We start from the raw sequence: 15,192 nt of genomic DNA, 5'->3' as shown, positions 1-15,192 counted from the left end.
TATCACCTCACATCTGTCAGGATGGCTATTACCAAAAAGACTAGAAATTACAAATGTTGGTGAGAATGTGGAGAAAAGGGAAGCTCTGAACACTATTGGTGGGAATGTATATTGGTGCAGCCAGTATGGAAAACAGTACAGAGGTTCCTCAAAAAATTAAAAACAGAACTGCCATACAATCCAGCAATTCCCCTTCTGGGTATGTACCCAAAGAAAACAAAAACATTCATTCGGAAAGATACATACACCCCATGTTCGCTGTAGCATTATCTACAATAGTCAAGATATGGAAATAACCTAATGCATCAAGGGATTAAAGAAACTGTGGTGTATGTGTATGATATTATTCAGCATAAATAACATACATACATACATACACACAAACCAAACTCATAGACACAGAGAACAGATTGGTGGTTTGCCAGAAGAAAGCTGGGAGATAGAGGGGAGGGTAAGAGAAATGGGTGAATTATTTTTCTTTTTGTTTTTTAGTTTCAAAAAACAGAATTTTAAATAAATGAAAACTAGGAAGGTTAGCCTGATACATAAGTAAATAGTCTGAAGTTATAGTTCTCTTCCTCTCTTTTAAAGTATAATTCATGAGATATTACAACTATATTTGCCATGATTTGAAATAGAAAAATCAATGATCTTATCATACTCATATATATCTTGGTCTTTTCTCTATGCTTACTTAGGTTAATAGCATTTTATCTACCCACACACTTTCCAATTTCCTTCTGGAAATAAAGTAAGCATCATGATGCTCATCACATGATTTGTTTTGTAACTTATGAAATATAAAGATATCCTTGATTTAAGGTCATACCTAAAATTTCCATAGGTAGATTCCTTGTGGTTCTACCAAAACAAAAACCCAAAAAACAAAAAAACAAACAATGCACAAACGAAAAAACACCATCTTTTGACTAAGAGCTCCTATTTGCCCATTCTTGCAATTTCATCTTACTTACCATCTTACTTTAATCTAAATATGTACCTTTAATTTATTCTTCTAATCCATAACCATAGATAATAATCAAATATAAATCTATTCTAGATAACTAGTGTCATTCCAAATAATACACTTTGGGAATACATTCTGCTTCTAAATGAACTTTTACCTGTGGGCCAATCTGAAGTGCTCGATTTTCTGTTGCCCTTTTTCCTGATTCTATATTGCTCAGAGTAGTCTACCACTTCCCCTCGAGGTTTCCGCCCATCGGGAGAAGGGGTGAAGAATTTGGTAAGGCCATCAATGAGCCCTTTGGTTTTCTTGTTGAACTTCAAGGGAACACTGCTATCTCTGCAGAAGTCCAAGCCATCTATTCGCTCTAAATATCCTTCTTCTGATGACGATGCTGATTGGCTCGAAAGGGTGATTTTACGTTTCCGGCCCCTTCCTGGACCAGTCCGAACTTTGCTGAAAGGACCTTTTGATCTTTAAAAAAAAAAGAAAGAAAGAAAGAAAAGAAAAAGAAATCAAACAGGGAAAAGGGTAACTATTAAAAAGGAAATCTTCATAAGGTTTCTATTTAATATATAACATGTAATTAGTAAATGAGCTACAGCTTTACTTAAAAAAACTATATTGTCAAGAATACTCCATAAACCGTTAAGTATTAGAAGGATGACAAGTAATATTGTTATTAGAAATACATTTCTGGAAAGTCTAGTATTTTATAGCAAAAAGAATCCTAAGGTTGGGAGTCAGAAGGCATGTTTAAGTCATAACTCTTGCGACTTTTTAGCTGTACACCTTAGAAAAATCACATTCTGTCTAAACACTAGTGTCTTCATCTATGAAATGAGAGTTGGACCAGAGAACAATTAAGACCCTTCCAGATATAAAGTCCTATGATCTCTTTAACAACTCAGAGTTATACTTTTACTTCTAAACACAAGGATGGGTTACTCTCTGAAACTGAGGAATCAAAAGATCATCTTATAGGAAAATTAAAGCCTGATTTAAGATTTAAAATATGAACTACAATACTGGTACTATATATTTCAAGCTGCTAGTGCCCATTCCTTTCAGTTATTATCTTCAAGACAGTCTAAAGTATAGAAAAGGTGGGTAAAAATAAGAATACAGATTTACAAGCTTAAAGATATTCTACAAATCATCAAAAGGGAATTACTATAGACACTCAAAAAAAAAAAAAAAAAACAGTTAGCTACTGAATCTTGCCCCACATCCTCCAGACATAGCCCAGTTTCCTAGTTTTCCAGATGAAAAACACATTATTTTATTTTAGATCAGGACATAGAAAGGGGACTTGGCTATGACCACAACAGCAAAAGTTATCCAGTGATTTGTACATACAATATAAACTACTGAGAAGACATCAGGAGAGGAATCTATGAAATGCTGTAATAACAACTTTTTCTTTCTTGTTTACATAAGAGCAGCAGTATAAGGCAGTGTTTAAGAGTTGGACTTCGGTGCCAAACTACTTGTGGGTTTTAATCCCAGTGCAACACTTACTATAAACTGTGCAAGTTATTCTTCTATGTAGTAATTTTTTCCTTTGAAAAACAAGAGTAACAACAATACTACTTCATTTGGTTGTTGGGAAAATTAAATGAGTAACACACTGTAAGGCACTTGGGACTTTATTCTAACTTGGCACTTTACTGCACAGTTCAGTAAGTATAGCCATTATTATTACATAAAAGTGCCAGTTGTGACAACCGAAATTTTTTCATAAAGCAAAAGACTCCTACACTAGAGAGAAGACCCTATCCTTTTCTCCCCTCACCTTGCCACAAGTACAACTTACACCGTGTTTTGTTTCTTTAACCTGTTTTTCGGACGTCCTATTGGGTTAGCATAGCGCCGTTTTATCTGTGCTGCCTTCTTCTGTAGAAGTTTCCGTCCTTTTTTCCTAGGTCGACATATCTGACATATCCACATGCCTATAAAAAAAAATAATATTCCACATAAAGCACAATAGACATAGATACACAGAAAGAGCGGAGATACTCTAGGAGCTCATAACTTTTCTTAGGTCAAGGACTCCTATTTAAAAATCTGATGAAAGTCCTTTAGAAAAATAAACATGAAAACATATATACACAAAATTCTACAAACAAATGGAAAAGACTCACAAGTATCCTGAAGCCCACATATGGTTGAAGTTCACTGATCCTCAGTTAAAAAGCCCTGCTCTACCCCTGGCACTCAGATATTAGTTTCCAATTACTATTTTATAAGAAAAGAAGCCAGGTTTCCATGGAGTAATAACTGATCCCAGGACTGGACCAAGGAAAATACTTGATAACCTGGAGCATCTTATGGTCCCAGAAAATAGAGAAGTGCTCAAAAGATGAGAAAGGCATGTCATAAGGACCCAGAAGCCAACCTGAAAGAGCTCCCAATAGTCAAATCTGGGTCATTCTGAGCAAGAAAAGAAATAATCACATCAATGGATTATAACCCATTGAATAAAATAAAATATCCATGAGTCCATGAATAATACAATTGACAAATAAATAAATGGGAAAAGCGATCTCTTCCTTATAGCAGAATTCTAATTAATAAATGTAGAAGAGATGATGGAAGCAAAAAAACCATCATCATGTAAACACCAAAGTAAAATTAGTGCAAACAAGAATCACTACCGGATGCTAAAGTTAGTAGAATGAGGGAAAAGAATAACTTAAATGTCAGGTTTCTACTGTAATCAAGTGACCACAGTTAACATTACCAGTAATAAGACATATTCATACTATACACCACACTACAATGCACTAAGAAGGGTACAATATCACTTCTGCGGTGTTCTTATCAAACTTCAGAATCTTAGTTTAATCATGATAAAGAAAGAGACAAACCCAAATTTAAGGACTTTCTACAAAATAGCTGACCAGTTGCTTCAAAAGTGTCAAGGTCAGGAAAGACAATTTAAAGAAGTAATTCAGATTGGAAGAGACTAAGGAACTATGACAATTAAATGCAATGTAAAATCCAGGACTGGATTCTGGACCACAAATTCAAATAAGGTCTACAGATTAGTTAATTGTATCATATCAATGTTAGTTTCCTGGTTTCAGTAATTGTACTATGGTTTTATAAGATGTTAACACTGGAAAAAGCTGGTGATGGCTACAATATTTTTGCTACTTTTCGGTTAAGTCTGCCAATTACTTCAAAATAAAATGATTCCCGTTTTAAGCTATAATGAACTTCTTTTGTAGGCACTATACACAGGAATGAAGTCCTAAGAAAATCTTTATCTTGAAGGATTCTCAGAAGGCCTTTTGACCAGACTTCAAACAAATGGAAGAGGTAGGAAAGGGGGAATTTATTCCTCCAGTACATATAAATCTAAGACTTTTCAAAAGGTAACAACCAACAGAATGAGAGGGACTCAAGTAGGATCCTAAGTGAAATAACTTGACTATACCCAAGGTTCAATTCCTTTCCACCGGCAGGAAAATTTTTTCCAAGAAGAAAATTATCAAATATCCTATAAGCATTTTACTTAAGAAACCTAGTAAGTCACAAAATCAGAGTTAAAAATGGAATTTGTGATAAGGCAAAAGCAGGAGAGACTACGCGGACTTTTTTTTTTTTTTTTTAAAGAAAATCCAAGCATATAGTAAGACAGAAGCTCAACCAACAGGTAGTTGTATTCCAACCAAATACCTTTTAAGGAGCAGGAGGCAAAAGAACAGGTTAACATTAAGCGGTACTCTTATGAGTTAGGGCACAAATATTATTTATTTACAAATTACTTTATTAAAACTTTTTTTGAGTTTTGACTAAACCAGAGACTAACAGCTCTAGGCCTTTCAAAGGTGATGAACAGTGAAGTAATCGACACTGATATAATCAACATGATCTAGCACAACTTCATTTCTTCCTTTACAGAAAGACGTATTTCAAAATATTACAAAAGGCAAGTACTTTGTCCTCTAGCTATATGACTGGCAAATATTCATTCATAAATGAACTACTTTGCTCTCCATGGGCACTTAAACATTGAAAATAGAGAAATAGAGGAAAATAATAAATCCATACACGTAAGTATGTTAGGATATCTCAACAGACTGTCCCACCTTTAGGATGTCTCAACAGACTATCCCACCTTTAAGGTGACAGCACTCTTCCTGCTTAAACAATCCCAAACAGAAAGATGAAAATCATTCTTTCAGCTATCAAAGTAGATAAAAGGGGCTTTCACTAACATGCCCTTTTATATTGCCCGTCTGATTTCAGAAAGTATTTCTCACCTTTTGGCATCCGGGTAAGTGGTGGATCACAACACTCCATGTGAAAACCCCGGTCACAGGAATCACAAAAGAGCATGTTATCCTAAAAAAGAGATAGGACAGTTTTGCTTAACCTTATGAAACAAAAATATGTGAGGATCATAACTTCATAAAATCTAGAAAGCTTCAATGATCTCATAAAGGAGATGAACTACAGTAATAGTAAAAGTTTCCTTAATTTGTACCAACTGAGTAAATGGACAGTCTGAGTTACCACAAGTTTTGCTTCAACCAACCTTTAATAAAGAACTACAGTTTCATAACTTTCAAGTTTATCCAGTAACCAGTTATAAGCTAACTTTAGTTTTCTAATGGAAAAGAGAAAAGGAGTATTTCTTTGGGCACCTGGGTGGCTCAGTCATTAAGCATCTGGCTTCGGCTCAGGTCATAATCCCAGGGTCCTGGGATCGAGTCTGGCATGGAATCGGGCTCCCTGCTCAGTGGGAAGTCTGCTTCTCCCTCTCGCACTCCCCCTGCTTGTGTTCCTCTCTCACTGTCTCTTTGTCAAACAAATAATTTTTTTTAAAAGGAGTGTTTCTGCAAACATACAATTAAGGTGCTTTAGAAATCACCTAGAAAGGGCGCCTAGGTGGCTCAGTGGGTTAAAGCTTCTGCCTTCGGCTCCGGTCATGATCCCAGGGTCCTGGGATCGAGCCCCACATCAGGCTCTCTGCTCAGCAGGGAGCCTGCTTCCTCTTCTCTCTCTCTGCCTGCCTCTCTGCCTACTTGTGATCTCTATCTGTCAAATAAATAAATAAATAAAATCTTAAAAAAAAAAAAAAAAAAGAGATCACCTAGAAAGAATCCAAGTCTCAAAGAGTACGTATTCTAAACTAATGATGTGTAAGTTAATGAGACTCCTGTTTCAAATTCTGCTGGACCAGGTGACCGAAAAATAGCCAACAACACCTAGAGGAAAATACCAGTTGTACATTCTACTTCTAAGCAAAATATTCACGTTGTAAGGCAAAGATACTCACTGCATTTTTGCCTTGATCTCGACAGGAGCTGCACGTTTTACACTCAATGCATTGCCACCGTAAGGCTTTCACTCTAACCGTTAGTTCAGGGGAAAACTTTAAACAGGATGGATGACCTAGTAAGAGGGGAAAATTCTCAAATGAAATAATCAATGACCATTTTGTATTAAAGAAATGATGTACAGAAAGGCAATTACCTTAAATCAAAATATGTGTTAAAAAAAAAAAAAGATGCTCTTGGAAGCTTGTCAGACACGTCTCATCAAGACCTGACACTCCTATTCAGTTTTATTGATGCTAAACAGTACTCAGTAAACTACCACCACCCCAATGTGATTACAGAAAACCTGACAAACTCCTAGCATTTATTAATCCTGCATTAAAGCATTATTTGAGTACACATGCTTATATGTATACCAATACGTAACACAGCATGCCTGCCTAGGCCATTTCTGGAAGGAAACACAAAAACTGTTTGCAAGCGTAATATCCTAGGATATGAAGTTATAAACATTTTGAAGGAGATTTTGCCTTTCACGTCAATCCTTTCTGTGCTATTTTTAAAATAACATATTACATTTATAATCAAAAATATATTTTTGTTAAATCTGATCATTTAAAGTGAGTTTACTTTAGCTAAAAACTAAAACCTAGGCAATATTTCTATTGTGATCAGAATTAACAGTAACAGGAAAAAAAAGTTTCCTCTTCCAAGAGTTAGAATCCATTATCAGAATTTTAAGAAGGAAAATCTGCCTCACTCTGAAAAGATTTGTCCCTTTCCTCTAAAAGTTGGTTACGTTTATTTTTCTTTGGTGAGAAAAAGGGCTAGTTAAATTATTTTCTCTCCCCTCTTTTCTATTCCTAAATAAGTTTCTCTTCTACGAGATTCTATGCAGTTTATTATCAAAACATCACTAACATTAAAGGAAAATGAGAAAGTATAAAAATCTCATTCATAATCTCTTCTTCCTAGATTAGCCATTTCCTGTTCTACTTTTCCTTTACAGACTTGCTAAAATCCCTCCACAGTTTTAATTATAAGGTATATATAGTTTTATTTTGCTTTTCTTCATCCCTTTAGTCAAGTAAACATTGTATTTATATTCCTTAAACTGAATAATTCCATTGAGTTGATACCCTATAACCTACCTGGCCATTTCCCTATTGTTAACTATTTAAACTATTACTTGTAATAGAACACTACTATGAATTTCCTTCTTTTAGATTAATTCCTTAAAATAAATTCCTGAAAGTGGGGTTGGTAAGTGAAATGAAAGAAACATTTCTGTGGTCTGAGAAGCAGATATGCACTGCCAAACCATGTTTCCAAAATCTCTGATAAAATATCTAGTGCTACCAGCAAAGTACAACTGTTTTATCACTATTTCATCAGCTCTAGATCTGGGTTCTCTTACTGTTCAAATTTTATTATTATTAAAGCTATAAAATGATACTCCAATGCTGTGCTGATGTGCATGCTTATTATTACTTGCGTAAAATGTTTTCTTAGTATGTTCAACAATTAACTCTCTCTTATATAAGCTACTAGTTCGTAGGCTCTGACCTTTGGACTTTGTGCTAGAAATGTAAACTTCACACTTTATAGCATTTGCCCCTTTACCATATTTAATGCAATTATTTTCCCCAAACAATTTAAAAAAAAATTTTTTTTTAATTTGGGTATTTTAGTTCTCAGTAAGGAAAGTTACCAACTGTCACATATTTGACCCTATCCATAGTCTTCTTCCGTGGCTACTGTAATAGCCAGGTCCCGCTGCCCTCCAAACATTCTTGCCTTCTGAAAGAATACCAACTGACAGCTTGTACAGTTCCCTCCCACACTAAATACAGCCGATCTGTGTACTGAAATGACAGTCTAAGGCTAGGTAATAAAAGATATTTATAGGTACCACCTTGCTCTCTCTCAGATTCCTGCTTAGGGGAATCCAGCTGTCATGCCGTGGGCACGCATGCAGCCCTATGAAGAAGTCCGCTTGGCAAAGAACTAAGGCTCCCTGTCAACAGGCAGCATGAAGTTGCCAGCCAGGTAAGTCAGTCATCATGGAATGGAAGCCTTCAGATAACCGAGGGCCAGTTAAAATCTTGACTGCAACCTCATAAAAGATCCCAAGTCAAGACCACTCAGGTAAGCCACTCCCAAATTCATGATCAACAGGAACATGAATTTAAAAATGTTACTTTTTTAGCTGCTACATTTTGGAGTTGTTTATTCTAAAGCAAATAGATAACCAATGGTTATTCACTCTATAGTTCCTTAAAAGTTTCCTCTATTGTTTTCAAATTGCAAAGAACTCAGAGACCACCTCGAATATAACATGATTTACAAGGCAGGGCTATCACCCGACTCTCCCTCCCCCTCACCCCATTTCATTCCCACCTCACCTGAGCAGATCTATTTTTATCTCTTTTATATACTTGAGGTCCCACATGATTTTTAAAAAATCAACCCTTAAAGGGTTCTTCTATGAAACAGTTCAGAAATCACTGCAATGTAGGATATGTCACTATATTTTTGTCCAATATTTTATGACTTTATGGTTTATATTTCACCGTAAAATCCACCCAGAGTTCATTTTGGTTTGTGATATTATGCTGGATACAGTCACCTACCACTCAAGATCTCTTGCTGCTGCCTTCAAAAACCTTCTATAAATAAAACCCAAAAACCTGAAAGCTATATACTTCCTAGATTCCTTTGCAGCTAGGCTCTAGATATGAATTAAAGTCTATCAACTAGATGTACTGAGTGATTTTTTTGAAAAGGAGAAGTGAAACAAAGACCACTTTTCTCTTGGTACTGTTTTCTAATGATAAAGTCATGAAAATGCCAAAACCCATCCACTCTTCACCTTTATGGCTATCCAGAGGTAATTGTGGTGTTGGCCAAATTCAGCCTTTCAATATCCAAATTCAGCTGAAGTCCAGCAGCCTCCTGCTTCCACCTCTTCCAAATGGAGGCAGATGTAAGTGACTCTCCTGGTGTATCAGTTCTGTGATATTCCAGAATCAGTCCTTAAAGGCCAGCTTAGAGCTTTCCTCTTCAATCCTTCTAATAATTTCACAAACATCTGGTCCTGGTATTAAATTTCCTTCCTCCTGAACTATCTAGAGTGGTTTCTGGTTTCTCAACTAAATCATGACTGTTACAGTATAAAACACCGAAAATTAAGCCGATGATCAAAGATAATGTATAATGTTCGTTTACTAATACGGCCTTCCTACAAAAACTTGTAAGTTCTGAAATTGTAGACCAAGAATATCTCTGGAATTAACAAACCAGGAGAGTCTTTGCAAAACCGTTTTTAGAGCCCAGGATTTCAAAGAGCTCACTGAATTGCAGTGTCAACATTCCATTTCCCAGTGTGAATATGTAAGTTTCTATCCAAGAAAAACAAATCTCTTATCATCCTGGCTCTATTCATAAAGCCTGATGCATAAATCAAGAAAGATAAGTAGTGATTATTAAAGAAACCGGCAATAATTTCAAACTGATTGCTGTAATTTGAACAGATGTTTGATAGTCAAATATAAAGATCAACAGGAAAAAATAATCTATGGAAAGAGTTTTATAAAAAACAAACAAACAAAAAGACTAAGACCTGATTTAAATTATCTGAATAAAACATTTCAATTATACATGTAAATCCCTCCCTTGTCTAGAAGCTTGTTTCAGTTACCTTAAATCAGAATCAAATTAAAGTATTAGTTTTATAAGGCTCAAGGATATCATCTCAGTTAAATACACCTCCCTCTTGACTGACCGCACATGTCAGAAGGAATCCAGGGGATTACATACCACTGTTGCCACAGTCGGCACAGGAGATGAGTTCCTCCGGCTTCTTTTCTCGGTTTTGTTCTTTTGTACCAAGACAGAAACTACAGATGGGGATTGGTTCAGCAACAGGCTATAAAGAAAAAAACAATTCACTCAGGTACGAGTATTTTCTTTTAGTATTAATACAAAGACATTAAATTACAGTTTTAAATTCCTATGAGAGTTTATACATAACCTTAAGACAACTGTTACCATGCTCCTAAATCTCCAACTAAATAAGGGAGTCTTTTGTGTTTTGTTTTTTTGTTTTTCTTTAGTAAGCCAGTTTCTACAAAGCCTGCTTTGGCTGGACCTTTACAACCAGTCCTTGTAGTGACAACTTTGGTCCAAAAAAATCATTATCTCAACTATATTGGTCACTTAGAAACTAAATGACACAGTATGGATTAAACAAAGCAAATCCTTCACCTAAGATTAAGAATTTCAACTGAATTAAGCATAAGAAATCACAGCTTCCGTCCTTAAAATGTGATGTCACGTAGGAGAAGTGACAAATGTGCATAAATAAACACCACATAAGGTAGTGGACGTTAAGTGCTAGAGAGGCAAACAGGAAGTGCTCTGTACAAAAATGAGAAAGAAATGCCAGTTGTGGTTTGGAGAAGGGTTGAAAGAAGAAGATAATATATATTAAGGACTAGTACTATGCTATGGGATCTTAAGAAGTTTGTCTAAGCACCACTGATAGTAACCATTAAAACTGGGTTGAAACCTAGGTTTCTATGTTCCTCTATAGCATACAGGATGAAGAGAAAGGCAGAATAAGTAGGATAAATAAGACGAACTTAGGTGTGCATTCTGCTAAAGCCAGTGCTTAAAGGATCCCGTTTCTGTGATAACTATGGAGGTACGGATACATCAGATTGTGAAGACTGCCCCTGAATGTCTTACAAAGAAGCTGGACTTTATCCCACAGGAAGAGAACAACAGAAGACTATTGAATCAAAAGATGATCACCTGTATTTGAAAAAAAATTCAATAGCAGTATCAAAGAAAAATGGGGGAAAATCTAAAGACACGTAGAACATTTAAACAATGACTACAATAGTCTGGTGAAGACAAGATATTAACCCGAACCAAAGATTAAGGAAAAAAACAAACCAGGAACAGAAAAAAACAGCTATGGACTTAGAAACCAACTACTTATGGAAGTTGACAGAAAAGAAAATGAGTTAATTATATGACTGACTTAATGAAAAGATGGTGTGAACCGTTAAGTCATCTGTAAGAAGAAAAGCAGGAGAAAAACAAAGAAATACTAAATACTAAGTTTGATGTTAGGTGTGTTTAGTTGGAGGCACTCTCAGTCAAATCTCAACCATTTATGTGGGACAGAGATATAAAGTCCTCAAGACTTTTTTAGTCCACTGGAGAACACAGATAAAATGTCCATCACTACCTTGACGGAAGGATTACAACAAGAAACAAGGGAGGGAGGGAATCAAGCAGGAGAAAAGGGTGTCAGGGGAAGGTTTCCCAGACTTAAGTTCGTCTGGAGGTATTCTGACAGGGAGACCCACTGATGGGGTGTTCAAACAAAATACAGAATTCCAGCTTGGGAGGAGTGAAATGAGCTTAGTTTGGGACTCACTGAGCTTAAAATACCTATGGAGCATCCATGGAGCAAGGTCTATCAACTTTACAATACAGGGATCTGAAGTTCAAGAGAAAGGTTAGTCTGGAAATGAAAATCTAGAAATCACATACCTACAAAATAGCATTAAGACCTTCAAAGTTGATGAGTTCTCCCATGGAGAACAGGTAGAAAGAAGAGATCTAAGGTCAGAATACAAATATTGAAGTGGCTGTTAGAGGAAACTCCCTGGGAAGGAAAATGGATTACTGAGAGAGTTGGATGATACATCAATATTGTCCAACACAAGCAAATCAACGGTATTCCTCAGCCAAGAGATTAAATGAGAGATGAACAGCTGGAAGTTGTCTTAATAATTGTGATTCTGGTAAAGACTGCCACATCCTTTCCCAACTAGAATTTAAATAAAAATTTAGGGGGAAAAAGAAATATGAAAAAGAACAGGGAAGTAAAGTCAGGAAAGACTTCACTGAGGAGTAGAAACTGCAAGTAAGCAAGCTCTCTCGGTGAACAGGCAAGCCACTGAATGGAAGCTACTAACAGCATATTTTTTTTTCCATTTTATTTATTTTTTTCAGCGTAACAGTATTCATTGTTTTTGCACAACACCCAGTGCTCCATGAAAAACGTGCCCTCCCTATTACCCACCACCTGTTCCCCCAACCTCCCACCCCTGACCCTTCAAAACCCTCAGGTTGTTTTTCAGAGTCCATAGTCTCTTATGGTTCGCCTCCCCTTACTAACAGCATATTTAACTAACAAATGGCTTATATCCAGAAAATACACTGAACTCTTACATATCAGTATGGCGAAGACGGACAATTCAATAGAAAGGTAGGCAAAAAAAACTTCAAAAGGCACTTCAAAACAGCAAATACGTGAATAATATATAAATGGCCAATGAACATAAGAAAAGATGCTCAACCTCATTAGCCATCAAGGAAGCAGATCTCCAAGAATGGCTAGAATTCTAAAGTCTGGCAATAGTAATGTTGTTAAGAAAGTAGAACAACAGAACTCTTACACTGTTGATAAGAATATAAATTGACAAAACTAATCTGAAAACTATTTGACAGTATCTACTAAAATTAAACACAGGCATATCTTATGATCCAGCACTTCCACTTCTTGCTATATATCCATCAAATGAAGTACACACACGTATGTACAATAAAACATACACAAACATGATCAGAACAGCATTATTCATAAAATTTACTCAAACAAAAATTACCCAAATAATCAGCAATGGGTGCACATATAAATTGTGTTATATCCATACAGCAGAATATTGAACTGTAATGAATATAAACAAATTACAGTCAACAGCTTGTATTACTATCACAAAAATACTGAATGAGAGAACAGACATGGAAGAAAACATAGTGTATCATTTTACTTATGTAAAGTTCAAAAACAGTTCTACAGTACCGCAAGTCGAGACAGCAGTTATCTTTAGAGAGAAAAGAAGAGGTAGTGAATTGGAAAGGGACTTCTGAGGTGCTGGTAATGTTTTTTTTCTTGACCTGCATGGTAGTTTCATTGAAGTTAATAATAATTAAGGTACATACTTATAATCTGTGCACTTTTCTGTATGCTTATTTTAATTAGAGTTGTCAAACTTAAACTAACAAACATCTATAGAGGAGGACAACGTTACCTCTGGAATATTCTGAAAGAAATACCAACAGTGATTTGGACATTGCAGTTTGGAACTTAGAAGAAAGAACAGGCTACAGAGATTTGAAAGACAGCAACATGCTGACAGCACCCAGTGAGAAGGAGGAGTGAAGTTGTAGTAAAGGACAGAGAACAAGGGGAGGACAGTGAAGAAGTGAGATAAACTCTAAGACAGAAGAATATCAACATTTAGAAGCATGGTGGGGGGGGACAAGAAAGAACTACTCTGAGGGAAAACAGAACCAAGAGGAAGTGATGACACAAGAATTACGAGACACAGAGAGCAACCAACAATCAATGTTGGGAAAATAAAATATCTACTGGATTGTACAACTAAGCAACAGTTGGAAATGTCACTAATAGTGAGCCTTTTTCAGTGACAGGATAAGAACTAAACTCACAGGAACCAACAAACTGCCATGAAAGGAAAGAGAGCAGACAGGAGATAGCTTTAAAAAATGGCAATGGGTTTTGATGTGTTCTAGGTATTTAAGATGAGAAAGACTAAACCTATTTAAATGTGGAAGAGAAGACAGACATGGTCAAAGAGATTCAAGAAAAAAGAAATAACAGGAACATATTATATAATAAGGCTCAAAGCGGCACTGCTCAATTTGGTGAACACTAAAACACATGGCTATTTTTTTTTTTTTTAAGATTTTATTTATTTATTTGACAGAGAGAGAGATCACAAGTAGGCAGAGAGGCAGGCAGAGAGAGAGGAGGAAGCAGGCTCCCCGCAGAGCAGAGAGCCCGACGCGGGGCTCTATCCCAGGACCCCGAGATCATGACCTGAGCCGAAGGCAGCAGCCCAATCCACTGAGCCACCCAGGCGCCCCAACACATGGCTATTTAAACTTGAAATAAAACAGATGTAATTCCTCCATCGCACTAGCTACCTTTCAAGTACTCAACATTCACATGTGGCTAATGATTATGGTACTGGACAGCACAAATATAGAACAATTCCATCATTATAGAAAGTTCTACTGGGTAACAATGGTTTTGGGGAAAAAAAGGATGCATTTTAAAGCAAGGATAAAGGGACTTTATAGTATAGGCTGGCGTAGAAGCCTATTTTTTATAGGTGAGATGGTGGGAAAAGGGAAATGTTGAGGGTGCTTATTTCTGACAGCCTCATTATTTCTGGAAAAAAGGAAATAAAAATCACCTGCCAAAAATGGGGCAGGAATTGGATATATACAGCACAAAAAAGTGCTGACTGAGAAAACTGACAGGTGAGATAGGCTGGGTCCAAGAACAAAGATAACAAAAACACCCTCCTATCAAAATGGAAGGTGGACACACATTTTTCAGGTAATAAAGAATCAGAAAAAATATGTATTAACAGAGAATAAATTCAAAACAGAAGAGAGAAAAGTCAATGGAGTCCCTGCAAAAAGGCCTCCATCTCTTCACTAAAACAGAAGACAGTATTACTGCTTAAACGGAAGTAGATAGGTATGGGTTTGGGTATTTACAGAGAGAAAAAAAATCTGGAAGTCTCTGTGTGGAAGATGAAAGAGAATCAATTAGTGATGGAAAATAAAACTGTCAATCAGTCTTAACCACACAGCTAACATTGGAGAGTTCTATTTGTAGTTTTCTATTTGTAGTTCTATTTGTATAACCAAAATGGTTATACAACTTTCCTTACCATCTCTGAAGCCTTGGACTGACAAAATCAGAGAGCTGTACATTGAGGAGACAAACCAAAGAATGAAGTCCACTAGAATGCAAATGCAAATATTTGGTCGACCTTTGAACAACATCGGTTTAAACTACCCAGGTCCACTTACAGA

At 36.1% G+C, this 15,192-nt stretch overlaps 1 protein-coding gene across 2 annotated transcripts in view; it reads right to left on the bottom strand.

The window, feature by feature from the left end:
• The window catches only part of KAT6A (lysine acetyltransferase 6A), a 114,165-nt gene that overhangs the window by 46,487 nt on the left and 52,486 nt on the right, over positions 1-15,192 (bottom strand). The window contains exons 3-7 of one of the 2 annotated variants that reach the window (XM_045994874.1): positions 10,078-10,186; positions 6,258-6,373; positions 5,239-5,320; positions 2,784-2,919; positions 1,125-1,441 (exon numbers count right to left, since the gene is read on the bottom strand). In XM_045994874.1, coding sequence (XP_045850830.1) covers positions 1,125-1,441; positions 2,784-2,919; positions 5,239-5,320; positions 6,258-6,373; positions 10,078-10,186 — 760 coding nt within the window. The remainder of the gene's footprint in view (positions 1-1,124; positions 1,442-2,783; positions 2,920-5,238; positions 5,321-6,257; positions 6,374-10,077; positions 10,187-15,192) is intronic. The other variant, XM_045994884.1, reaches the window with a different exon arrangement.

This window comes from Meles meles, chromosome 2 (genome assembly GCF_922984935.1).
Source record: "Meles meles chromosome 2, mMelMel3.1 paternal haplotype, whole genome shotgun sequence".
Classification (NCBI taxonomy): Eukaryota; Metazoa; Chordata; class Mammalia; order Carnivora; family Mustelidae; genus Meles; species Meles meles.
This window is presented reverse-complemented; position numbering and strand designations above follow the sequence as displayed.